The sequence below is a fragment of the Sturnus vulgaris genome, chromosome 14 (genome assembly GCF_052056855.1).
Source record: "Sturnus vulgaris isolate bStuVul1 chromosome 14, bStuVul1.hap1, whole genome shotgun sequence".
Lineage (NCBI taxonomy): Eukaryota > Metazoa > Chordata > Aves > Passeriformes > Sturnidae > Sturnus > Sturnus vulgaris.
In genome coordinates, this window is record NC_142256.1 from 9,825,682 (window position 1) to 9,853,646 (window position 27,965).

A 27,965-nucleotide genomic window follows, 5' to 3' on the forward strand; every position below is an offset into this window, starting at 1 on the left:
TCCCATAACACAGCGAGTTTAATTGAAACAGAAGCACAGAACACTTCAACATATTCATAAATGTCTTCGATTGTATCATATATCACAACATACTTGAAGATGGGCTGTTTTCTAAACCAAGTACAGCCAAATCCATGCACATGGATTAGACTAAGAAACAAACCAAAATTGTAATAAATTAACTGAGGATGACACTGAGCCTATATTAAAATCAATGCATATGTACATATATGTATATGCACACTTAAAACACACATCTATTGCTAAAATCTCCAATTTTCTTTTGCAATGAAGTGAATTTCCAGTGATGAGGTGACCTTCAAGTCAACACGAACCACTTCAGCTTATGCCAGGACACCATAAAGGGTTTTTTTCAGAAGAAAATGAGGCCTTGGATCATTACAAAGCAAATACACACAAATCTGTGCCTTTAATTTAAAATAAAAGCCCCAATGCATCATGCAGGGGTCTCCTAAGGGAGTGTTTCTGCACACAGGGGACTGGTTCTGAGAGCCCAAAAATATAATGGAGAGGAGTCTGTGAATTCCTACAGTTTCTTTTAATGCTGTTTCAAAAGGAGCCACTTGTTCAGATTAAACACTCTTGGATCAGAGGAAGGAGAAGAGAAAGAAAAATGTCAACACAAAACTAAAACTTGTCCTGTCAGGTTCAGTAAGGACAAGAATTCAAAAGCTTGAACTTACCTGGAATTTCAAAGAAAATTACCCAAAGCTGGGGCTGTCTGTCTTCCTCAGGTTATCCCTGGAGTTTACCTGCATCTGCTGTGCAAAGGGCTCACCCCTTTCCTGGGAGAAGCAGCCAGGGTTTGGGTCACCCTCTTGGCACTTCCAAACCCCTCTAAGCCCAGCTATGGCAGCACAGAGCATCCCAAATTATCTTTACAGGATCAATCTAACCAACCAACCATGTCAGAAACCTTTCCCATCTATTTAAGGGCTGTCACCCTCATCTCCTGGTATCACTACAGGGTTTGGAGCTTCCTCATTTTAACTTTGAGGAGAACCATTCCTTAATTTTTTTAAAACCGGTAAGAACATATTTAACTCAGCTGCAATAATTTTTCACTAGCAGAACTGGGTGTGGGACAATCCCTCACATAAGACACAACCCCTTTCTTAACTATGTCACTTAACTTTGGGCTTCATGAGATCAATGGTCATAGCCAGGATCCATCAGTTCCTGAGGAGCACAAGAAATCTGTTGCTGTTTCTGCTCTTTCCTCCATCCCCTAATAAAATCTGCTTTGAGATTATCAAGTTTTTCCCAACCTATAACCCAAATGTTCCCTGCTGTTTAGCCTATCCCTGAAAACTAATGAGATCTCATATCTCACCTTATTAAAACATCCTTCCTTGCAGTATCAGCAATTTCCCCAGACTGAACAGGTTAATTTTTCCTAGAAATTCCTTAGAAATGCCCCCTCAGCCATTCCCTGGCATTGCTGGTGCTCAGCTGGGCATCTTTTCCCTCAGTTCCCACTAAAAGTTTAGCGCTGGGCAGTAACAGCGACTTTCCACGCAAACCACTCTGGAAATTCCACCCTGCCCACGCTGTCCTTTCCAATGTGCTTCTTATTTACATTATCTACACATTGAGCAGAGCTCCCTGAAGGAGTCAGAGCCCTCCTGGGGAGCCAGAGCAGCCCTTGTGTTTGTGCATCTCCAGACTCGGCTCGTTCGTCGCGCCCCAGGTGGGTGGGATGGCACACACGGACTTGGATCGGCTCTCCTTCACCTCCCGGACCTTCTCCGTGTTCCCCACTGTGGGAGGAGACACAGACACCGTGAGGAACACCACGGGAAACACCACGGGAAACACCACGAGAAACACCACGAGAAACAAACACCACGAAAAACAAACACCACGAGAAACACCACGAAAAACAAACACCACGAAAAACAAACACCAAGGGAAACACCATGAAAAGCACACACCATGGGAAACAACATGGGAAACACCATGGGAAACAAACACCATGGGAATCAAACACCATGAGAAACACCACGGGAAACAACATGGAAAACACAATGAAAACACCATGGAAACACCACGGAAAACACCATGGGAAACATAATGGAAAACACCATGAAAAACACCACGAGGAACAAACACCATGAGAAACACCAGGAAAAACATCATGGGAAACACCAGGAAAAACACCATGGGAAACACCAGGAAAAACATCATGGGAAACAAACACCATAAGAAACAAACACTATGGAAAACACCATGACAAACAAACACCATAAGAAACACCAGGAAAAGATCATGGGAAACAAACACCATGAGAAACAAACACTATGGAAAACACCATGAGAAACACCACAGAAAACACCATGGGAACCACCCATTTTTGTGGTTCAGCGGGAATAAAGAAACACCAAGGTGGCCATGTGCTCTTTGGGGATGAGATATTCCACTCCAAGAATCATTTCCCAATTAAAACAGGATCACTGATCAGCAAAGATCAGTGTTTCCATGGAAGACAAAGCCAAAAGAGGTAATTTAAACCTGGGTTTCCACTTTGAAATACATAAAGTATTTGGATCAATATCATCATCATTTTTTTGTCAGTCCTCACCTGCAACTTTGCAGAGCAAAAATTCACATTGGTGACCACCTTAAACCAGCTCTGGAAAATGCAGGTGTCCTGTTGGAGCACCTGGAATGTCATATTGTCACATTAAGGGACTTTTTTATGGAGATGAACATGCCACCACAACAGAAGGGTTACAATCTCCTTCTGCTCTGTCACCACTGTATGTCAGGGACCATGGTGCTCGTGCTTTCCTTGGGGTGGAAAAAAATTTACCTAGAAACAATGTTTTATATCATTTTCCCTGATTACAGTCATGGTTTTCTTCAGGAAAATCTAACTGCAGTATTCCTGGTAAACTGTGGATTAAAACACCCACATCCCAGATCGGATGAGACAACCTGACCTAGTTGGACATGTCCCTGTTTGTGGCAGAGGGCTTGGATTAGATGGCTTTGGGATGGCCCAAACCATCCACACCAATCTCAGGTTGGGCTGAGAGGAAGCACTGGGGCTGGGAAGGTCTCGGCTCTCCTTGCTCACCCATGAGGCTCATTTAAGGAGCCCCACTTTGTCCCACATCCTCCCTGTCACCTGCTGGGCCATTCCAGGGGGATGAGGGCGAGGAGGGGAGGCAGGGAATGACCCCCAGCCCCCCAAACTCACCGGTGAAGGAGCGGCAGAGCTTGGGCTGCGGGGGGGCCTCGCCCTGCGCCGAGCACGAGTCCTCCTTCTGGGACTGGGGGAGAGAAGGAATTTAGTGCCTTGTGAAACCTGCTCACAACACTCCTGCCTCATGAACCAACCCTCTGCAATCCCTAAGGATACCACTCCCCATCGTTTAACTTTTGGCATGTGAAAATAAGCAACAACAACAAAAAGAAGGATTGTTAAAAACAGACTGAAGAGATGGCAGGAAGTATTTGCAGATGCTGATTTGCTACAACACAGAATCATGGAATAGCCTGGATTGGAAGGGACCTTAAAGATCATCCCATTCCAATCCCTGTGCTGTAGGTGGGGACACCTCTCACAGGACCAAGCTGCTCCATCCAAACTGGCCTAAAACCCTTCCAGGGATGGGGCATCCACAGCTTCTCTGAACAAGCTGGAAGCTCTTTATGGACTGTCAAGAATTTAGAAATAAAACTGAGCCAGTGTCAGAGGCTTAAAGAATTAAAATTGCACAACACAGCAATTACGTTTTGAGTTCTGGAAGGGGTCTGAGCTGCCCAGGAATGGTTCAGCAGAGAGGATGGGAGCCCTGGAGCTGGGAGAATGGGGCAGGGAGTGCAGAAGGCAAAGCTGTCCCCAGGATATGGATGTTTCTCACCTTGGCTGCTCCCCCACGCTGGCTGCAGGCCAAGGAGGCAGGTAACGAGCTGGCACTAACGAGCTCCCTGTCCTTTCACTCCACTGCTAATCTCCACCCTCCAGGACAAAAAAAAATAGGAACGAAAAAAATAAAAATCAGGTAGCACAAAGCCGCCTGGATTGTTCGGTGCCTCTGTAAACTGGGAATAAGTCTCTCACGCAGCTGTGATTTGGCACCTCGGTCCAGAAACCCAGACTGCCAAAATAACTCTGGACACCTCCCAGCCTGGTTTTCTGTTTTGTTTCGGTTCGTTCTCCTCCCTCCCCTAACGAGGACCGCTGCCCTCCATCCCTTGTTCTCACTTTTATTGACCATTTTAATAACAATGCCTGCCCAGCTCCAGCAGCAGTGCCCGGCTCCCTGGAAAGCCATTCCCAGGGGCATTTAATGATTCTCAGAGCATGCTCCATGAAAGGGCTCCGACATAATTACCAAAGGCACTGTGTCATTTACGCACATGGCTCACAGGCAGCTCCAAATAAGCTCCTTCTGGGGGAGTGCACTCGTGTTTTGGCAGGAGAAAAGAGGACCAAGTTGCCTGGCTACAGGTGCAAGGATTTTCTGGGTGCTCCGTGGTAAATAAAAACTGTCCTGGGTCTCAGAATCCGCCCTGCCAAGCTCAGGCTGGGCTGGATCCCTGCCTGAAATAAGGCAAGCCCCAAATGTGGCCAGAGCTCGGAGCCAGCAGTGATGCACAGCTCCAGGAAGCAGCAGCCTTCAGCAGGAATTTTGTCCTTAGGCAGAGGAAGGAGAACTTTCTGCTGGAAATAGATAGTCTTGGAGTTAATCCTCTGGGCTGTGGTTCAGAGCTGAAGTCACCTCGTTCTCCTGCCAAGGTCCTTCTGCCTGGTGTAAATCATTTAACCTGCTCCAGAGGGAGGAGGATTGTTCTTTTCTTGCTGCTTCTCCTGCTTTTTCACCGCTTGCTCTCCAAACTCTCCTTGGAGGAGGCTCCGAGATCCTCCTCTCCCTGCTGCAAAGCATCTCAATTGCAGGAGACCCCTAAGGCTCCTAAAGCCACCCAGCAGAGGTGGCTCAGAGTGACAGAGTGGTCTGGGGTGGAAGGGACTTCAAAGATCATCCCACTCCAATCCCAAATCCCTGCTGGCTGAAGCCTGGCGCTGGCCACAGAGCTGTGTCCATGCTGGAGAGGGCTTTGCCTTCTCCCGTGGAAGGAGAAGGATTGTCCAGCCAGGGTGAGCTCGGCTCCTCCCCAGCCTGGTGAAGCCACCAAGCCACACGAGGATGTTCTCCCACACATCCCTGGGTTTTGTTTGGGGGGGGGAAAGACCAACCAGCCCATAATAAAATATGAGTTTAACTGAGCTACAACAGCTTCACATTTAACAGCAAAGCTCCCAGCAGCTTCACTATAAAAGAAAAACAGACGCTCACCAAACAAAAACCAGGTTTCTACTGAACCAAAGGGATTTTTGAATTATTCCCTCAGCTTCTAATGCTCAAGGCATCACCAAAGCTTTTTCCAAGACTGGCAATGGAATTGCAGGAGTTTCACCAGCCCCACAGGGGTCTCGTGGCCCTTTGCTGGAAGTTTGTTTCCTGTCCTGGATTTCCAGTTGGGTTTGCAAACACAGTTGTAATACTTCCATCTCGTGGTGAGATGTAGAATAGAAAAAGGGAGGGGAGCAACAGCATCCGAGTTTTCCTTGCTGACTCAAAACCTGGAAGACCAAACCCTTAGTTGACTACAAAAGATGGAATATCTGACAATCACAAAAATCTCTAACACTATCGACACTTTTCATTAATAGTTTTTTAAAATCAGGAAAATATAATTTTCTTTTTAATTTGGCATGGAAGAAATATGAGTAGCTCCTTTTTTCCCCAAAACTGGTAAGTATTGAGCTGCTTATAATAGGCTAAAATCTACTTTTCAGCACAGTGTTCCTTCTTTCTGCTGACAAATTCTGCAATCTGTCCTCCTACAGCACAAAGTAAGAGCATTCACCCGCCCTCCTTAATATTATATAATATTATATATATAAAATTAATAGGGTGTTAATATTTCAGGGCTCTGTTAGAGCCTTATCCCATTGCTTTGGGGCATGATTTTATTTCTATTCACAGTAAATGAGGTAATTTCAAGTAAATTCTTAGAAATTAGCAGAAAAGCTGCTGGTGACACAAAATAGGCCTGGCTTGTCTTTTGGGGCACTGAGGGATGGTTTTTGGGTTGGAGCCGCCCTTAGAGGTGTCACTGGGATCAGCTCCCAGTATTCACTATCAGCTCCCAGCTTGGACAGGACATTCTGGTCTAGTGGAAAGTGTCTCTGCCCACGGCAGGGGGTTGGACCTGGATGACCTTTATGGTCCCTTCCAGCCCAAACCATTCTGGGATTTACATCTGCTGGCCCTCATCTGGCACAAGGCTGCAGTGAGGGGGTGTGAGCAGCACCAACAAGTGGCTCCAATGACACAACATTCAGTATTTAGCATCAAACTGGCATTTTCCATCATCCCCAGGGCACTACCCACCTTCAGAGGACATTTTCCATCATCCACGAGTCAGTTCAGACATAGAGTGAATCCTGTTTCTTTTGCAATTCCCCCAAAAACTATTCTGTTTCCCCAAAGCCCAGCTGCAAGCACTCAAAGAAACAGGACAAACAGCTTTCCCAAAGCTCCTGAATTTTCCACCAAATGCAGCAGAGAAGGGGAAAGCAGGAGCACAAGGGTTAACAATCAAATATCCTTAAAGTAGGGAACGTCGTGCTCAAAATCAGCCAGAGTTTGATGTTGCTCTTTTGAAGTTTAATTATACCAAATGTTCTACAGGAACATGCCATGTTCTTGCCTATCTATTCTGAATTGTAAGTACCAATCAGCATGTAAATGATCAAATTAAATCCTTTAAGTTGTTTGCAAGAGCCAGAACACCTTTCTGGGAAGGAAGAGCTGAGCACCAGCAGCGTTTGGTGCTGCTGTTCTCAGTGAGCTCCTCCACGATTGGCATTTCCACAAGGAAATTGCAGTGGGAAAAAGTCCACAGCACCCCCCAAGTTCTTGTGCTGTCATGGAAAATTACTGTCTAAATAGGGGAGGGTAATTTATTTCTTTCTAAAAGGTCACTTTATTCTCCTCAGTGATGGAGCTTGGCTGCTCAGATTAGAGATCACAGCTCACACTTGGACAGTGCTCCAGCTCAAGCCATCAAAATCTAAAATTCAGAGAAGTGAGTGAAATTTAGGGATGGCTCAGCAATTACTGCAAGCACCAACCCTTTCAGAGCTCAAAGAGTATTTGGACAACACTTTCAGGCACAGGGTGGGATTCTTGGGGCTGCTCTGTGCAGGGCCAGGAGTTGGCTCAATGATCCTCATCAATCCCACCCAACTCTGGATGTTCTGTGATTCTGCACTGCTGCTGACCTGGGCATTCAGGAGCAAAATATGACAAGGGTTAAATGCTTTTCCTCTAAAGAGTTACAAAGAATGGGAGGAACTGAAAAGACCAAGCCTGCTCCTCATGCATCATTCCTAGAAAACGTTTTTTTCCACAGCTAAATGTTGGCCCAGAGTCTCTCACCAATTTCCCTAAAGCAGAAAGTCTTCATCAGGCCCAGACGTTGCAGTAACCCTGTTCCTCCTCTGATTCAGAACATAAACCACCACAGAGCTATGTCAGTAGTAAACTGGAAAAATTTTTGTTTCTTACAGGAATTTGGTAAGCAAAATTTCCCTCTATTTTACTTCTTTCAAGCCTGTCCAGTAAATGTGTTTAAAACCAACAAACTCACCTCCAGAAGGAATAAGAAAGAGGACAAAAATGCTTCCTTCAAAAGAGCTGGAGGAAAATAACATGGAGTAGTTTCAAATATTTACAGTCCCTCTGGACCACTAACAATGGGGGAGACAAACTTCTGTCTTCGCTGAAATCTCCCAGGGGAAAACCAAGACCTCAGAATGCACAGAGTGAAGCCCAGTCAGTAAGATTTGCTCAGCAAAGAACCTTCCCAGTCTGTGTTCCCAAAGCACTGAATGGGGCTGTGCTGGGGATGGCTCCTCACTTTGCCAGGAGCTGGGCTGGGGAGATCTTCCCTTGCTATTTTTCCTATTCATTGGAACTCGATTTGGGGTTGAGACCCCTTTTTTAAAGTGTAATTTAAAGCATCAAGATTTGCCTTTTGAAGGGAACACCACCAGCAAGAGGCAGGCTGTGGGGGGGGGGAAGCAGCCTGGGCGTGGTTCTGCTCACCTGTGCTCACCTGTGCTCCCTCTTACCTCCTTCCTGGAGCCGCAGGTGTCGCTGCCGCTCAGCTCCAGCAGCAGGCTCTTGTGCCGCAGGATCAGGATCTCCTTGGCTCGCTCGGCGGGCTCGCTGTCCCCGGGCAGGGTGTGCCTGTTGTACGCGGGGCCCTGCAGGCACACACAGAGCACATGGGAGTGTGGATGCTGGTGAGAGCCAGGGAAAACAGCAATTTGAGTTCTCCCAAGCTGCTCAAAGGAAGGCAGGAGGGGAAGAATTAATAACGAAGTTTAGCACCTGGTGGTGTGGACAGGAGTGTGAGGAAGGTGATGTTTTGGTAAAAGCGTGTTTACAAGAAGTGTTGCCTTCCTTGGACCAATGAGCTTATTCTATCCTTGGTTCAGCGAACCAGTCTATAAAAACGTGCCTACTCCTGCAGTAAACTGCTTCTTCTGCTTTCTGGATGAAGCCTGTGTTGCTGTGTTTTTTCTCTGCTCCCTAGCCTTACAGCGACAGGGGAGCATCCCTGCCCTCCCTGCAGGATCCTCCTCCCCTGCAGCCATCCTGCCCATACACTGATTTAGGAGAGGTGGGGATGGAAAGAGCCACAGAAGGGAGATGGGACTCCAAAATCTCAAAAGTCATCCAAGAAATCACTGGATGACAGGACTGAGTAGTCCAGGTGACAGAAGGAGTGCAGTGACTCTGCTCCAGGTGCCTTCACAGCTTCAGCCCCCAAAGTTTTGTATTAACCTCTCCTTCCCATATAAATCATGCAAACAATGGGAACCATAAATCCTCCTTCAAAAGCCACCACCCAGCCAAGCTGAAGTCTCTCTGTCACTACAAGGGGTTAGGCTGGATTAATGCAGGGCTGAGCACAAACTGGAGCTGTGCCCGCTTTTCATCCCTTCCCCATGTCCATGGGTCTCTTCTCAGCCTTATCCCATTGCTTCCCTCAGCTCACCAAAGGGCCAGGTGGGGAAGGCTGATCCCTCTGTGCTGAGCTGCCCACACCAGCCCCACCCCTAAGGACTCCGTGGTTTGGGTGTACCCATAAAACAAAGGCTTAGGTGGATTTTAAGGCTAGGTCTCCCTACAAACAGCAATTGCAATGCACAGGCCCAGGTGCTGTGTGAAACCCCAGACATGACCCATGATTCTGTAAACAGCAAAGTGGGGTTTATGCCCTTTAACCACTGGTGCCAGTTCCATGGCAAAACTGCTGGGTGGATTTAAAAGTTCTGCAGATTAATTCCCACTCACACCTCTCTTCCATGGGAAAAAACGTACCATGAGGATAACCCCATCCCTGCTCTGCCCTAGGAGCTGCTGCTGGATCTGCTAAGCCAGAGCCTGAAGTCCCACGTGCTCCTCCTTTCTCCTTTTCACTGCCGGGTACCGATGCCGAAAATATTCCATGAAATTATAGGCTGACTGGGTGAACCTTTCAAAAGCTGTCAGGCAGCAAACAGAAATGTGCCACTGACTTGGAAACTGGATCTGGCTCCACACAGCCAACTATTCTCTGCTCACAAAGAGACATCCTGGGTAATTATGGAAATATTCATAACATCTGCTCAGGCTGTTCGGATAACCGAGGAAATTTGTGTTATTGGACACTTAAAATATGGATTGAGGGAGAAGTTGTACCGTCCTCCTGATCCGGTACAGGTTCCTCGCCAATATTTCCTGTATGTTGTCCAGGACAGCAGGATTTAGAGTGTCCTCCAATTTTTGGTCTGTTATGACAGTCCTGTCACTGCTGCTGCAAAGGAAAGCAGAACATCTTATTTTGGAAGAGGCACAAGAAGTGCATCCCCAAATCTCAGTGTCCCTTTGGGATCCCACCACAGCCAGCATGGCCAACAGCTCATCCTTGCAGATGGAGCTCAAGGAAAAGCAGGAATTTGGCATTTGCATCAGAGCTGGGCTGTCCCTGGTGGATCAAACAAAGAGCCACGGGGAGCTGTGGCAGAGCACAACCATCTGTGAGGTCTGAAGTGGCCACCCACAACATTTAACAGTGCAACCCCATCCAAAACTGGCCAGGAGCCTCTTCCTCAGAGTAACTCACGGGGACACGGGTGACCCTCCACCTGCCACCATCAGTGCTGGGTGATGCTCATCCAGCCCATCATTTTTAGCCCCCCAGCTGCTGAGTTTGAGCTGGTTTTGCTCACAGGAAGGAGGGGTGGGCTGGGCCGTGGCCCAGCTGCCCAGCCTGGGCCAGCTCCATGGCATGTTTGCGCTCCAGCTTCTCGTAGAGCAGCACGATGCTGGACTTGGGCTGGTCGTACTCCCTGAGCAGGATCTTCTGCAGGTATTTGCTGTTGAAATATTCCAGTCTGTTGGAGAACAAAACCAGATGGGTTTAGCCTCTCCTCTGACTGCCCAGCACCAACAGACCTGAGCAACAGCAAGGTCATAGCCCACAGCTGCCCCATATTCCATTAAATTCCATTATATCCCATTAACTCCTCCTCCGAAATCGATGGTCCAAGAGGCCAGTCCCTAATTATTTCTGCATTACAGTATGAGTCAAAATATTAAAACTTCACTAAATACAACAAAAAAGTGCCAGATACATCATGAACTCTTCCAGAAGTGCTACAAGCACATGCAGCAGCCACAGATTTAAACACTTCCAGATTCCCTCTTGAGCCGTTTCCTCTTCTTTTCTGCTCAAATCGTTGAATGACTTAGGTTGGAAAAGACCTCTGAGATCATCAATCTCTCTAAGATCTGCTCTCAAGGAGCCAGGATGCTCCTCAGCAGCAGTGACTCCCATACCCTCTAGTGGCACTTCCAAGCATAGGCATTCCTAAAAATCTCTACCAGCTGCATCTCTGTCTGGACCACCAAGGAACAGATTGTCTTTTTTTAGCATATTTTATAGTATTTATAATTTTTATTTAAATCCTGATGCATTTTTTTAAACTTTAAAATGTACAAACTCCCAGAATTCAGTGAAAATTCAACACTTTGCTACAGGAATCTGCAGAGATCCTCTGGAATTTCAGTCCACAACAAGCAGTGCTGCAAACTCAGCTCTTTAACGTTAACTGTGCACAGCCTGTGTGTCACGGCCATGGCACTTCCAGCAGATTTCTTTGGGCCAGAAGGGACAAACACAACGGGAGAGGAGAAAGGATCTTTTTTTAGGGTGATGCACAAGAGGTGTCTGCTAGCAGGGAAGTGCTCTGAAAACTTGGTGTGTCCCCTTGGACAAGGTAAAGTTGCCCCTCTGTCACCTCCCTTGTGCCACGAGGATGAACAAGACCCAGCTGCCCACAGCAGAAACTTTGGGAATAGAAACCAACCTCTTCTTCTTTCCTACACGTGTACACAGTTGTATTTTGACAAATCCTTACTTGTCTTTCCAGTAATACTGTCCCCAGTGTCCAGATATATCTTCAATGCCAGCCAGCAAATGATCCAAGAACTAAAGAGGAGAGAGGATTTCACTTTACATCACTTGCATACCTGATGAACCCGGGCAGCAAACAGCAAGAGCCACACAAACAACAGAAAATGCTTCCAGCTCAGGAGATGGAGCTGGGAAACAAGGAGAGAAGCACTGGGATAATTCTCTATCCACTCATCCATTGGTGCTGGAGCACAATGAGTGTTTGGTTTTTTTTTTTCAAATGTGGGCAAGCAGAGAATAAATGCTGAGGGCCGTGAATGTGCTCTCTGGGATAGGTACAGGAGGGCTGGTGGCTCCCATCTTCTGCCCTCTGGGTCTTGACCAGCAGGAAAAGCTTATTTTGGGGTTTTTGAAGACAATTTGTCTAAGGAAATCAGTATCTTCAGGGTATAAATGTAGGTAACACAAAAATGTTAATCTTGAGTAGTAAATACTGCCTTCTCCTAGATATTTCCCTCTAAATGAAATCAGCATATTATACTTTATATAAATACACTATTATTGTTTAAAATTATATGAAAAATCCCAGCCTTGTTGGGTATTCCACCTAAAAATTAAATCCCTGTAATTTCCCAAATTGCTTTCCCTCCTAGTGGCATCTCTAAATTGAGAGAGGGCTGTGCTCTGCTGCCCCTCCAACTTCCTATAGCTCTAATTTTTTTTTAAACTATCTTTTTGGGGGGGTCAGAGACAGAAAAGTTTCAGAGCAGCTGGCTCAGCCTGGTGTGGGTTTAGTGCCCTCACATGGCTGTTGGCAGCTGTGTGTTCCACAAACACGACACTGGAGGGAAGCACTGAAGTGTCCCATCCCTGGGAGTGTCCCAGGCCAGGCTGGACTGGGCTTGGAGGAAGCTGGGATAAGGGAAGGTGTCCCTGCCCATGGCAGGGGGTGGAATGAGATGAGTTTTAAGGTTCCTTCCAACCCAAACTACTCTGATTCTCTGGAATCACACTCACACACTCAGATCATTGCTCCTGCGAGCAAGAATATCTCAGCTCTCCAGATGGCAAAATAAATTTGAGGAAGAAAACTCCTTCTGGCTTCTGCATCCCTGATTTCCAACTATCTGCATTTTTTACCTTCTCAACTTAATTGTTGCATTTTCAGCTCACATCTCCTAATAAACACGTTTCTGAGATGATTTACCATTCACACCCTAACAAAAGAACAAAGTCTTTTCTGTTCATGACTGGAAAAGGCTCCTCAGCCTCCTGAGCTGTTGTGTTAACCTCAGACAAAGCCCTGCAGTCCAACCCCATTGTGAGGATGCCAAACAGGTTTTACAAATGTCCTCAGCCCCAATGGCTTTATTGCTAAAGAAGACAATGACAATAATATTCCTGAAGGAGCTATATCCACAGAAATGTGGCTGGGACTGAACAATTAGATTCAGAAATATATTAATTTTCCACTTAATGCAGATGCAAATGCAAAGGCTCAGCTGAGTGGGAGAGCAACTGATCTCATGGAGCTGAAGTCCTCTATGACTACAAACTCCAACATTTGGGTGGTGAGAACACAAAATGAAATCCTACCTTTGGGTTATGGATGTAGAATCACAGAATGGTTGGGGTTGGACGGGACCTTACATCTCATCTCATCTCATCTCATCTCATCTCATCTCATCTCATCTCATCTCACCTCACCCCTGCCATGGGCAGGGAGTCCTTCCACTATCCCAAGTGGCTCCAATCCCCATCCAGCCTGGCCTTGAATAATTCCAAGGATGGTGCACTTCAGAGGTTCCCTCCAATATAGCACCAACCTTATCCTCCCTTTCCTCATTTTTTTGCAAAAATATCCAAACCACTGGTAGTGCTGGGACTGGAGAACACACGGAGTTTCCTAATCCTGAAAGCAACCAATCCTCATTTTCTTTCTTTCTCTCGTTCCAGAGCCTAGAGAAATTGGAGTTAGGTCAGAGCTTAAAGTTTTGGGCAAGAAATCATTTTTTTCTCTCATGTTTGTGCACTACCTGATGTTACATCAGCCTGATTGATGGCTGCTCTTCCAATACAAAAATAACCCATGGTTAAGAACCTGAATAGGACTTCCAACATGGAAAGGGGCTGACCTGCAGAGGAACTGGGTAAAACTGCAGATCTGCAGGGTCCCTGGAGACACACACATTCCAGAAGGTATCACAAAGCTCTGGCTGTGTGCTGAGGGCTGCTGCACTTACCCGAATGTGGATCTGCTCTCCCACGGTGGGAGCACTCTCCCTTTTCCTCTTGACAGCCAGCAGGTCAACGAGGGGCCGGATGGTCATTCCCTGCAAAGGAACCACCGACACAAAAATCAGCTTTTCCTCACACCCCATTTTCCTGCACTGCAACAAAAGCCACCAGCGTGGGGCTGAGCCACAGCGACCTTGTTCTGGTGTTTGAGCAGCCTCTCCCACCTGCCCTGCTTTCCTGGCAGGTTAAAACCTGCAAAACGTCAACAGGACCAGAAATTGTTCTCCCAGGTGTACCCCAAACACTTTGTTTGCTCCTGGTAGGAATCTGTCAATGGGAGCTCACGGAGGATTTGGGGAGGAAACCTCTGCTGGCCTCCTCCAGCCTCTCTGAGACCACAAAAAGCCAACCAATAATTCCAAGGTCAAGCCTGTGGTCTGCTGTTGCTCGTGGCCTCCCAGATGGAAAGGGGCTTGAAACAATCCAAGTTCAAATGCCTGAAGTGAGGATAATCCTTGAGATTTCTCAGCACGGAGCCTCTGCCAGCAATTGTCTGCTCACTCCTTAAGCACCGTGTGTCACACACCATTACCCCAGCGATCTTTGATGGCCAGCCACTGGCTAAGTTTCCTAATCAAAGCATCCACCTGGTGGGAAGGGTCAAGGGAAAAGTTTTAATATCCTTTAAGCCTCGTGAGAGAACTAAAATGCTGCTGTGGTGTTTCTTAGTCCGGCTCCTGGATGAAATGACTTCTCTAGGACATGTTTACAGCAAAAATGATGGAGTAGTTGATGTTTATGACTTCTGAATGTCACAAATGCTGGCACGGAGGAGAACTGAACACATTTTTAATTGCAGAAACAATTAATGTGTCATTTTAATAGCTAATAGCAATAAAAAATGTGTCGCTATTCGGAGTCAATAACACAGAACTCACAAATTCCAAAATAACAGATATTACAAAAAATTAAGTAGGCACTGTGCAATTTGGCCTCTTGCCTTCCTAGATAATCAGTCACAGTTGTTTCCATTTTAAAGCAGCATTTGGGATTGTTATGGGAATCCCATGTGTCATTCCAGGCCACACATCATTTCACAGCACACCTGCAGGTCCCCCGTGCTGCTCCTCCACCCACCAGGGATAACTCTTCCCAGGGAGTGTCTGACAGCTCTGCCACAGCTCACACAACATTTTCCACCTCCAGAAACCCAGTGGGACAGTGCAGGCATCAACCAACCTCCCCCCTTCACAATTATTACATTTGCTCAGAACTTCATGGCAGAGGTCAGGGGCCAGTAGGTTGAGTGAGTGAACTTCCAACAGTATTTGATTTTAAAACCACACCAAGAAGGAGAACAATGTGGGGGGTTTGTGACATTCCAGCTAAGCCCAGAGAGCTCCCTGGAGAACTTCCTGGTCCACATGGCATATATCCAGCCTGCTGGGAGGCACTGAGGACTTGACAATGGCTCAGCCAACCTCCTCAAAATGATTAACCAGGCTCGTTGTGGGAAGAGCCTTGGGTTAGGAAGGCCAAAAGAGAGGAGTTTCCTGGCTTGTGGAATGCACTGATAGAGCCATGGGTGGTCATTCCTCTGTGGCACAAGGGTTTCCAGCCAGCAGGGGCAGGATTTCCAATGGAATTATAGGATGTGGAAGGTTTGAGTTCTGACAAGATGCTTTGCTGATAAAAGGGCCCAAATCACCTCTGCCTTCGTTTCTGTCCTACTTTGACACAGACACTCCCCATCAAGTCAATATTGAGGTCACTGTGAATATATAGAAAACATTTGGCATAAAACAAGAACAAAAATGTCCACTATGAAGAGAAGTTGTTTCACAGCCAGTATTTCTCTTGGCATTTCCACACACAGAATGATGCTGGGATGGTAAAAATATTCCCCCCCCAATAATGCATCCATCGATGTGCCTGGCAGCAGCACCACAAATTTGATTTACAAACCCAGCTTTTTGAAGGTTCTGCTACATTTACTCACCTTTTCTGTGCTGAGCTCCAGCAATATCTCCCTACCTCAGGTTTTAAGTAATTTTTCGGGGTTTTTTTCCTCTCCCTGTTGTCGTGGAGGTCCCTGGAGCCCCTCTGCTCCTCAATGTTCCCCTGAACGGATGAGGGTCAGGGGGTCTCTTTGGCCACATGGGGACCCTGTTTAACTCTCACCCTTTTGCACGGGCATGACATCACCAGCTGAGCTTTGAGGTTACACAAAAGCTCTTTTCCCAGCCCCGGGAAGGATTTCCCCAAGCTGGAGCTGCTGCCTTAGAACAACCTTTGTGTTGGCTCAAGAGCGGCTCTGCATGAGCGGACGTGCCTGGGGACCGCGGCTTTTCAATTTCTCACCCACATTTGCATCTTAAAGCTTGTCAAGCTTCACCTAAACACATTCCCCCTCCCTGGCCTGGCCCCTGCTCTCTCCTCTCAGGCCGATGCTGTGCCCAGTCCCACCCCGATCCCATAGCACAGCACACTCTGATCCCTCCTCCACCACTCTTCCAGCTCAGGATGAGGATTTAGGTGGATGTGGGGAAGCAAAATCAACAGCAAACCTCCGCATTGTCCAAGTGCTCCACACCCACCTGAGGGGTTGTCAGGGAAAGCAGGAGGGATTTGTTCTGAGGGTGATGCTCAGCTACGAGCCACCATCTCCCAAAAGCCCAGAAATTCCTCTGTTCCCTCCATCCGAGGGCAGGACGAGGGTGGCTCCTGCTCAGCAGCTCCACATGGACCTCGTGTCCTCGGCCAGCTGCTCACAAGGGAGTTTTTCTACACGAGATCTTTCCCTGACCTCCACATCCCACTCTCTTCAGTCCTATGGAGACCCACTCTTCACTTTTTGGGATAAAGAGCAAGAGGACATCATTGCTCACTTCAGCACCAGACAACCCCAATTTTTCCATCACATCCTCCTTCAAACGTGGCAGTGTTTGCCAGGTGAACTAAAGCTGTATTTTAGAGAAGCTCTTAGAGACTTGCTGCTGGTCAGAGAAGAGCAGAGAGACATCCCAGCCCCTCATCCCACAAAAAGCTGCAGGAGTGGTTTTACCACTAGATGTCACAGCAATGCTGGGAGCTGCTGCTCCTACTGAGCACCACAATTCCTTAAAACTCAGTGTTGGAGCACCAGAACTTACAGCCCCAGCATGAGGGAGAGGAACCGAATCCCCAGTGTGTGCCCAGTTCTGGTTTTACCTGGATGAACACGGTGAAGAGGATGACAACAGTTGTGGCTGCAATGAAGAGCTTTTTCCTGTGGAAGTCAGGCAGCAGGAAAACCAAAGAGAAGCAAATGGCCCCTCGGAGCCCCCCATAGGCAATGATGAACTGGTCCTTACTGGTGATGGTGTTCACATGGAATCTGTTCACAAAGAAAGTCAGCACAAGAACCCCTGAAAAGCAGGAAGGTAAATTGAGGCACATCAGTCAAACAGAACAATTAGAGAAAACTCAGTCTTACATTTTCCAGTAAAACATCAGAGAATTGGTAAACACCAACTACAGGGAGCTAGCCAGGGCACAAGGGGGGATATTTCCAATATGCCACTGGAGAATTTTTCTTCCAGTCGGGTCTAGCAGGTTGAAATTTGCTTTGTCCAGATAAAACCTAATCCCCAACATATTTCTAATTTGAGGGATTACAAAGATTGACTGGCTACAGTCCTGAAATATTAATTGGTTTATTCTAATTGATGATAACAAATGACTGAATTGCTGAGGTTACAAATCATCAGCAACAACTCAGCCACAAATTGCCCTCCTATTTGCTGAAGTTTCCAAGCAGTAGCTTGGATAAGTAGCTCTATTCCACCAGTGTTAATGTTATTTCTTTCCCTCAGATTTATACTGTACAAATTGAAGGCCATGTGAGGTGACAGCTATTGCTGTGATTTACAACCATTTGCAAATGCACAAACAGATGCAGAAAGGTACAAAAAGTCAGGCCTTAAATCAGTAGGCAGTGATTTTAATACCAATGGATGTGATAAACATCCCATTTCCCAAAGATTAACAACCATTTTGAGAACTGATGGCACCACCCATTGCTGACTTTTGTTAGGAATTAGCTGGAGCCACAGCACTGTTGCTTTTCTAGAGGGTGTTTGTAAAAGAAATAAAAACAGTGCATTTATTATGTACATATCAAACATCTTCCCACACACCTCCAGCTAAAAATAGCTGAACTTTGACTGTATATTGGAGGAGTTTGAAGAAAACAAAAAGCTGGGGATGACTGGGAATAGGGAACTCAGTTAACTGAACCTTGTGACACCTTCCCCATCTCTGGAGCTCTGCAGAACTGGTGCCCAGACCAGCAGATGGGAAGCACTTGGCTGTCAAGGTTCTTTGCAACTTAAAAAATAAATAAAACAAAGCCTCCCTCAGATCATATCCACCCCTACTCTACAGCTCAGGCAGTGCTGATGATTTAAAGGAACAAAATTTACTTGAGCTGATATCCTGGCCTTTGTCTTAATTTAATCCTTCCTCATAAATTATTATTAGCATTCCCTAAACTAATTCAAGGCCAGTTTGCTCCAAGAGATGACATACAATTAATCATTCTGAGCAGAATGTATTTTCTCCTGCAGATACCTCGGGAAAGAGCAGGAGGAAATCTCCCCAGGGTTTGGATATCAGCAGAGCCCCAGTGCTGCCCTGCAAGGGCTCTATTTTCCTTTTTAGAGGATCTTCCTCATACCAAAGGAATTCCCCAGGTTTCAGCAGAATCATCTCTCAAACATTTAAAGCACTGAGAGTGTTCTGTGAAGGACTGGGGTACAGTTCACACACCAGTCCCAGCACTGCCCACCCAGAAATCCCAAATTCCTGCAAGGAAGTGTGGGAACACCTCCCTTTTCTGGATCAGTGCCTCAAGCACCTCCAGAATCCTGGAATTGTTACAATTGGAAAAGCCCCCCAGGATCATCCTCCAAGCATTCCTGCAGCCCTGCCAAGGCCACCACTAACCCATGTTCCCAAGTTCCACACTCACACGTTTTTTGGACACTTCCAGGGCTGTTGTCTCCACCACTGCCCTGGGCAGCCCTTTCCATGAAGAAATTTTCCTCACTACCCAATTATTAATTAATTATTAATTAATCCCAGAGCTGCTGGGTGGCTCTGAGCAGGCCAAGGTCTAATCTCCTCCAGGCAGGAGTTTCCCAGTCTGGCTTGGTGCAGCCCCTTCCCAGCTGTCACCCTCCCAGCTTCCCAGGAAGGTGCTGCAGGACAGGAACATCTTCAGGACCACGCAGACAATTTCTGAGTGTTCTTATTTTGTGTGTTCTTATTTAATTCCAGGTAGATTTTGACTGGAAAAGGGTGGCTGCAGCCTGAGCCCTTTCCCTAATAATGTGCTGCATAATTTAAGCTGCTCTCAGAAGGGCTGTGCTTAGGGAGGATTTTTGGGGTGCTTTTGTAGCATTGTTATGTTATTATATCTTGCAATGAAGAATTTTTGAACTAAAAAAAAAATTTAAAAATCAAACTCACAGAGAACTCCTATTATCTGAGCAAATAGTTTAAGAGAAACCACTTAATGGGAATAAAACATTTGAATGTACAAAAAAACTGACTAATGAACACATTTCTAAGTATGGTGCACAGTTATTAAAACAAACTTTGGCATGTCCTAACAGCTAATAAATCCAATTCTGCTTTGCCTTGCTAATCATGGCCTAACCTATTTAAACAATTTCTTGAAGTGTCTGTCAAATTCGAGTTCAGTGCTTGACTCACTGGTTTGTAAACATAAATCCTGTTGAATGTTTTTAAGCTCTCGAATTCTTTGCCAAAAATGCGTGCTGTTATTTTCACAAATATTGTTATTATATATAAATATACCCATAACTGAGGCACTCTGCACTCATTAGGTGCCAAACTGTGTAAGAGGAATGGAGGTCCAGCCTTTCCCAGCAAGGAGTCAGCACAAAATGCAACTGAGGAGAATGGAAACACAGCACAACTATTTTTTTCTGGTCATTTCCAATGCATGAAAATGGGATCCCAGGGAATTCTGGAACCAGGACTTGAGTTTTCATCGTAATTGTGGCTAAAAAAACTGCAGAGATCAGTTATCAGGAGAGTATTTTCCTGCCTTGCTCCTCATTATCACCAAGCTGTGAGGTTGGTCACACACCCTGATAGGTTTTCCAGGGATGCTGTAGACTCTCCATCCATGGAGATAACAAAAGGCCACCTGGACAGTCTAGATCACAGTTTGGGACCCAAATCCCACCTACCCAGGACAGCTACTGGAATGTTCCTCCAGTTTCCCAGTGAAGGATGCTGCTGTGCACGAGCTTGTTATGAATTAATGAATTAAATCCCTTAAACTGCCCTAATTCAGAATATGGGGTCAGAGGTAATTCATGGATCTCTCACCCCAAGGTGTGCACCTACAGATTCCCTCTGTTGGGAGAATACCAAGGGACTAAAAAACACTGAAATAGAAGAGGAGATCATGGGTAAAGGAAGACCATGACAAAAAAAGAGACATTGATAAAACCCATCTCATGAGAGCTTCTGTGCAGCACCAGGGAGTGCACAGAGCAGGGAACTGCAGCAAAATGCAAGATTTGGAATTGAGTGAGATGGAGGAGCAGGAAGCATTGGCTGGGATGTCCCAGTCCAGTCCCTGCATTCCCATCTGGAACAATCACCCTGCAGAGAGAGCAGGAAAGGCTGACGGAAGGGCAGAGCACCCCCTCACCTCATTCCTCATTCCTCACTCCCACAAACAACAACACACACGAAAAACCAAGATCTCCAATTTCCCCTACCAAGTGCCCTCCAAACGAGACAGAAAATAACCGTGAAGCAAATGTAGGGCCAGTTCCACTCGTGGTTTTCTCCGATGGTGGAAACCCCGAGGAAGATGAAGATGAGGGTGTCGCTCACGCTGCTCCACATCTTCATGAAGTATTTGACTGTGGTGTGGGACTTGAGGGAGATGTTGGCCTCCACATAACGCTTCATGCCCATGGCACAGGAAATGATGCTGAGCAAGTGGGAGACAAGCAGTGGAAAAGAAACAATATGTTTTTCTACTTCGACACGGAAAATGGACACATCAGGAATGAAAAAAGTGGGTTTCATCAAGTCTTGGTGTTTGCAGACGTTGCACTGAGGGATGATTTGCTTCCTACATCAAGCTAAGAGAATCAGGACCACTAGGATAATAAAATACTTTATAAGTTGCCCAAAATGTCCAAATCTGGATTTTAACAGATGAACAATTAATCACCTGTTGCATTTTATCAGAGCACAAAGCAACACCTCCAACTAACACCCAACTCTTCCCATCCTCACACACCATTTCCAGTTCTTTAACTTTGCTGAACTCTGACCTTGCAATTGCCTGGCAATTTTTCATGGGTAATTGGCTCTTCAAGTTCCAGAGAACATGGCATTATCCTAATTCATCAGCTTTTCAAATCAATACATTTTCAGGCCAGCAATCCTAGGAGATCAAAACAATTGAGTGCTCAAAGCACTGAAGCTCCATTTTTTTAATATTTTAATCTGGACCAAAACATTTTTTGTTTTAAATATTGCAGCAGAAATAGAAAAAGGGCTTTAAATTTCCAAGATCTGACTTCCAGTGCCATTTGGTAAGGCCATCCATATTTTTTTTGCACTGAAAACTGCTTCCATAGAGAACATCACAATGCTGGATCACAGAAAAGCCAACAGGGAAGCAGATCCTGGGCTTGTCCCTGGCTCTGGGTGTGACCTGGCCACACCTGCTGTGACCAGGACAGGTAAGTGACCCAAACAAAGGTGTTGAGAGAGGGGGTGGCTCACCCAGAACTATCAACTCAGAGCTGCTCAGAGAACTGCCAGGCAATTACTGCTTTGCACTGAAAATACTCTGTTTAACCCCAGAATTTCACTAACATTTCACATTATTTTGAAGACACAGATATTTGAGTCTGTTTGAATTTAAAACTGGGCTTTAGGGAGAGGATTGGTGGCAAAAGCAGAGGATAGGAAAGGTCAGAACTGGGAAAGTCATGCAGCTTTTGCTGAGGAATGGGATCCTCTGTTATCCAGCAGCAGGAGACCAAGATTCAAATCCCTATTTCACCAAATATTTGAGTTCACATCTTTCATCTCCTAAGAAAATGTACCAGTACATAAAAATATTCTAATACAGATCTGGTTTGATTTATCCTTTTTAGATCTGACCTGCTTTGCCAGAAAGAGCAACAGAAACTGGAACCACAGACTGAAAAAAAATAATAAATTCTTCAGTTTCTGTGTCTGCCTCAATAAATAGTGGGGAATAGAGTTACAGTAAAAATACAAAAAATCCAAGTACTTATGGGCAAGTAACTTCCAGAGCTGTGGTTTGGGAATGCTTACTGGAGAATGGACATGGGATCACAGCAGGGTCACAGAAAGGGAATAAACTTGTCCAGGCTAAAGATGGACATTACCACCAGGGCAAGGGGCAGGGGGAAAAAAAGAGAATAAGAAAGGAAAAAAAAAATCAAACTAAAAACCATTTACGGAACAGTTTCACAGACTGAGCTGTATTCAGATTTTTTATATTTTTTGGACTATGTAGAATTGATTTTTTTGGCAATCAAATTATTTTTCAAAGAAACAAACTGCCAAAAGCTGCTTCTTATAATACAGTATTCCCTGGCCACAACAGAATGAATTGTTTGAACTCCAGATCTATAAGAGAGGCATTTATAATTTGGCAATTAGAAGGGCACAGTGTAGGAATCAGCTGCCTTTGCCATTGTTTTGCTTTAGAAAAAAATGTATTATTCAAAAGAACAGCAAATGGGTTCCATAATGGGTACAGCAGATTGTGATTGATAGAAGGAGACACCATTAGGATTGAATGTTTTCTGCTCCACGATGATTATGCAGCATATTTATTTCACTGCTCTGTCTTGCATTCCTATAAATAGGCTTTTCCTACCTATTCCCAGAGCTGGAATTGTTTTCAGTAACACTCAAATATTGCTCTTATTAACCAGCTGAGGAAACAAAATCTGCAAGACGTAGGAATGGTTTATATCCCAAGCAACATCATTAGTTTTAAAATAGATCTCCCAGATACTTCTGTGCTGAGCTGGGAGCCCACTTCATTTTTTTATTTGCTTTTTATCCTCATTCTCATCAGCTGCACGGTTGTTTACACTGCAGCCACTGATGCAGGGTAGGGGCATGTTGGTGTCTTTGGGGGAATATTAAAGGGTTGTGGTCCTCAGAAGCAGCTGGCTCAGTTTGGGTACAGAACCTCACTCCATAGGTACCATCCCACAGAATCCAGGAGGGCTGGATCCCTCTGGTTTTCCTCTCTCTCTGCTTTCTACAGTGAGATTTTGGTGAATATTGGGGTCTTTCTGGCTATTTTAATCTCAGCATCTGCTCTGACAGTGAGATGTCTGACAAGTTAAGTACAAAGCTTAATTAGTCTCTTAAATCTAAAGGATTTGGCCCAAAATTATTGGTTTTATTGAAAGATCTACCCAGTTAAAAGAAAATTAAATTAACTGAATGATCTCTGACAGCTTTGTCTGGAATTGGCCAGCACATTCCCAGTGTTACTGGAGACAGAGCTGTTGATTGACAGCCGAGGCCAGGCACGAGCTGTGCCTGAGCTTCTGGAGCCAAGTCAGGATCTCCAAAGCAGAGGTTCCCATTAGAATCCTCTGCTCCCAAAAAGCAGGAATATTTCAGGCTTCAGTTCCTGTCCCATCACTCACTGCTCTGTCACACCAAGGGCTGCCAGGCAGGACATGCAGATGGGGAAGGGGATGTGAGGACAGAAGTGCTGCAAACCCAGACCAAACCTTTCCAAGGAGCTGACTAAATCCTCCTCGTAACTCTTCCCATGTTGGTTTTGACTGGGCCATGTGGAAAATAACAAAATAAGCTAAAAAACTTCTTCTGGCTCTGCCAAGCCTACCAGACATCTCACTGTTGGAACATCCAGGCTTTCCAAACAAAAAACCACAGAGCTCAAACAAACGTTTCTCAATAATCTACACAAATCCTACACCAGCCACCGATGTGCAATTTGGGAAACAGAGTGATGCTTGGAGAGGGCCCTGCTCCTTGTCAGACACAGATTTCCAAATTCTAAAACGTTTTGGGGTATTTTTTTCAGTGAATACAGGCAGGAAGTTTTCCTGGAGGGAGGAGGTGCCAGGCCTCACTTACGCCACGATGCCGGAGAGGTGGAACATCTCAGCAGTGAGGTAGGACAGGTAACTGTACAGGAACACGAAGAGGGGCTCGATGACACGGATGTCCTTGGTGAAACGTGTGGTGAAGGCAGCAGTGAACCCAAAACTCAGCCCCACTAAAACTCCCCCCAGCCCAACCACGAAGAATTTCCCCACTCCAGCGAAAACATCCACGCTTTTGATGGTTGGCATCTCACAGAAAGAGCGGAAGAGTTTGTAGAGCACCTTGGGGGGAAGGAAAGAGGGGAAACAGCTGTTAAATGTTCACCAGATGTGGTCATGACACCAAATACACTGCTGGGATTTCTGCCACTGCAGTGTCACCTCCTGCCCAGGAGGTCTGGATCCCATCAGGGGACTGCTGTGGCCCTCAGACATTTCTGTCCCCAGACACGGAGTAAAAGAGAAACCTGAAGATTTCTAAGTTCACCTGAATGCTGCCCAGGACCTCAGGCCAGAGAATTGGACCAGAAGTCCTCTGCTAGAAGGAGCTGTTGATGCCTTTTCTCTCAACAAATCACAGAATCATTGAGGTTGGAAAAGGCTTCCAAAATCATCAAGTCCAAGCACTGCCATGTTCACCACCAAACCATGTCCCCAAGTGCCACATCCACACGGTTTTTAAACACTTGCAGCTGTGGTGATTCCACCACTTCCCTGGGCAGCCTGTGCCAAAGCTTGACTGCCTTTTCCAGGAAGAAATTTTCCCTGATAGCCAATTTAAACCTCCCCTGGTGACACTTGAGACTATTTTCTCTCATTCTGTCACTTGTTCCCCGGGAGAAAAGACCGACCCCCACCTGGCTACAGCCTCATTTCAAGGAGCTGTAGAGGGAAACAAACCCTTCCCTGAGCCTCCTTTTCTGCAGGCTGAGATCTCCCATCCCATCACTCCATCACCATCCTCTGCAGCTTCAATAGCCCAGTTCAGGCTGGTCCTTACCACGGTCACAGCATCGTTGAGGAGCGATTCCCCAAAAACCAGGATGTGCAGCTTCTCATTGACGTGGATCTCCTCAAACACAGCCAGCACAGCCACGGGGTCCACGGCAGCGATGAGGCTGCCAAACAGGAGGTTGTGCAGCAGGGACACGTCCTGCAGCCTGAAGGCTTTCACCTGGCAGATCCCATACAGGGAAAAGCCAATCCCAAAAACATTCCAGATGGTTCCCACCACGGCGTAGAGCAGGATGGTGCCGATGTTCTCGAAGAAAGGGCGGCTGGGCATGAAGTAGCCGGCGTCCAGCACGATGGGGGGCAGCAGGTAGAGGAAAAAGATGTCACTGTCCATCACTGGTGGTGACCTATCGTTCAATCCATAGATGATTCCCCCCATGATGAGTCCCACAAATATCAGCAAGCAGCTCTCGGGAACGACAGAAGGCAGCTTGTTGTAGAGATGGAAGCCTGGAGGGCACACGGAGAAAGAATTGGTGCTATCAACCCAAACTCTCAAACCCTGCCACACTCCCACTGGCAGCAGGTTACACCTCAGACTAGCACAAATAAATTCACGCCCTTCACAGAGGGTGAGGCTGCTCAGAATTTGGGCAGAAAATCTAAAAGTTACTGAAAATACCAAATTTTCTCAAATTACTGTCACTTCAGACCTCATTTCACCATAGCATAAGGTTAGAGAGATATATGGAGGTAATAAATAAAAAGTAATAATCTGCATAAATAAAATAGCATTTGGAATTATTAATTATGTCATCTAGTCAGCAGTCCATCTTCAGCACTAACAGAAATAGCAATGTCTAATTTTAAACACAAAACAGATTCTATAAAATTTTTTTTTAAAATCACAAGAAGCTTTCCCATTAATTATAAACAGGTCCACTTTTAATAGTATTTAATCATTAGCATTTAAAACTAAAAAATGTCCAATCAAGCCTGTCTTGTGTAATGTCCAACATCAGAACAACCACTACAAGGTGAGCTATTAAAAGAAAAAGTAATTGAAACAAATATTTTTTTAAAATTTTATTAATTAATTTAATTTAATTTTTTTTTTAATCTCTGATCATTGTTGTTTTCATGCATGTGACTAGAATTAAGGTCTCATTATGTAACATGAAATTAGTCAGATAAAAAGACCCTTCCCATCTGAAAAATTCTGATCAAACCAAATCTTAGAGACTTCTCCATTCTGAGGAAATGAAATACAAGAAAAAATGCTGTAAAATAAGTTTTATACTGGTAATTTAACAGCATTTAAGACAAATCCTGGGGAAAAATATTTTTATATAATTTTCACTTTTGTGCGCCCAGTTTTTCAGAGGAAAAGATGTAAAGATCAGGTACTTTGCATAACTTAAATCTTTCTGAGATGACTTTGCACAGACAATTAATGCACAGAGATTTTATTTTAGGCTGTGTCACACCCTGGCCATAGATGGAATTTTCCTTGGCCAGACACAGGGCACTTTTAGAAGAATAAGGAACCTTCATTTTAAGATGAAGATGTCAGTGGACCACCTGCACAGAGTGGAATCAAGGTGAACTCACACCTTTTTTTGTCCTGCAGTTAAATCAAATTCCACCTCCTGCAAACCCAATATTCTTCTTTCTAAAAGCAACAGCACTCCCAGGTGTGAATTTCTAGATGGAAAACCATCATTTCCAATCTGAAATGCAACTTGTTTTCCAGCTCTGGCACACGGTGCATGAATTCCAAGGGTTTGGCAGGGGCCACCCCTGCCCACACCACCCCCATAGAGATTCCCTGTCCCTCCTCATCCTCTCAGGAGGCCTCACCTATCTTGGCCAGGGATGCCAGCATGATCCAGAGTGTGATTTCAAAGGGGACCTGGACGTGCTGGTAATCCAGGGAGAAGAAGGGGTGCTCTGAGGTGTCGTTGCCCTGGGCATCCTCGGCAGCCCAGCTGATGTTCTCCAGGATTGCATCCTCCAGCTGCAGCTCCTGCAGGGCTCCCACCCGGGGGGCTTGGAGGATGCAGGAGAGGCAGGACCCAGCCAGGACAGCTGCAGCTCTGTGTCCCTGGCTCTCCATGTCCCTGGAAGCTGCTGGCTGCTCCTGCAGTGGAGGGTGAATGGCTGGAAGTGCTGCTGGACACACTGGTGCTCGTGGGGGAGGCTGCAAAGGGAGGAGCAAATGCTGCACCTCAGGCTGGCTTCCCTCCCTGATCCATCAGTTTCTGGTCCATCAGTTTCCAGCCAGGAGATCCCACTGTAGAGTGGGGCTTTTTTGGTGCCACATGCCCAAACAGGGGCTCCTCCTGTGGCTGCTTCCTCGTGTGCCCTCAGACCAATGGTATAACTCACACTTTAGTCCCAGCTCTTGATGTGTTTTGGCTCCCAGTCCCTCATAAACCTCTCTAGGAGGGAGAAAAAATAACCTTCACTGCTGTTAGAACAGACAGACTTGACAGAACAGGTCCCATAGAAAACCCCATCCCAAAACAGCTCCATCACACAGGAGGCTTCCCTGGATTTCTGCAGTGCCCACACGAAGAACACAACACAAACATTACTGGAAATCAGTTTTCATTTGGTAAAACAAGCAAATCATCCAGTTTGCTGGGCTAAATACAGAGCTGCAGGAACAGAGGGCACCTGTGTGGGACAAATAAAGTCCTACAATTGCTAAAAGCTTCCTATAAAAAAGATTAACAGGAACAGTTCACTTCATCTCTCTTGAAAACAGCATCAAAAACCGAGTTGCTCAGAACAGTTGGAAAAATGGGAAAATAAAGGTAGTTGCAACAGTGTTTAACAGATTTTAATAAAACAGTGGAGAAAAAAATGTATTGGGTCAAATTCCTCCATTGTGAAGCTTCATTTAGGCTGCTGATGTTTCAAGAGGCAGGAATTTAGCCCAGAGAACAATGGTAATTAAAATGCAGGGCCCGGGGCTGGATCGATGGCCCAGTTGTTCCCTTCAGCCGCCAAAGTGACACCAAAATCGAGTTCCAGTGCCAGACTGGTGACCCAATTCTGAGCTGTGGGAGCCCAGACAGACCCTGTGCC

General features: G+C 45.9%; 1 protein-coding gene across 1 annotated transcript; it reads right to left on the minus strand.

Moving 5' to 3' along the window:
• On the minus strand, positions 1-26,988 carry LOC106859064 (sodium/hydrogen exchanger 2-like). Its single transcript, XM_088173481.1, has 12 exons — positions 26,733-26,988; positions 24,919-25,382; positions 23,950-24,200; positions 20,547-20,764; positions 16,957-17,153; positions 13,752-13,841; positions 11,513-11,583; positions 10,322-10,486; positions 9,792-9,906; positions 8,174-8,308; positions 3,224-3,296; positions 1-1,781 (listed from the first exon to the last, which is right to left on the minus strand). The coding sequence occupies exons 1-12, from the start codon at positions 26,986-26,988 to the stop codon at positions 1,636-1,638; spliced, it is 2,181 nt and encodes a 726-aa protein (XP_088029607.1). The 3' UTR covers positions 1-1,635.
• Between the last annotated feature and the right edge of the window lie 977 nt (positions 26,989-27,965).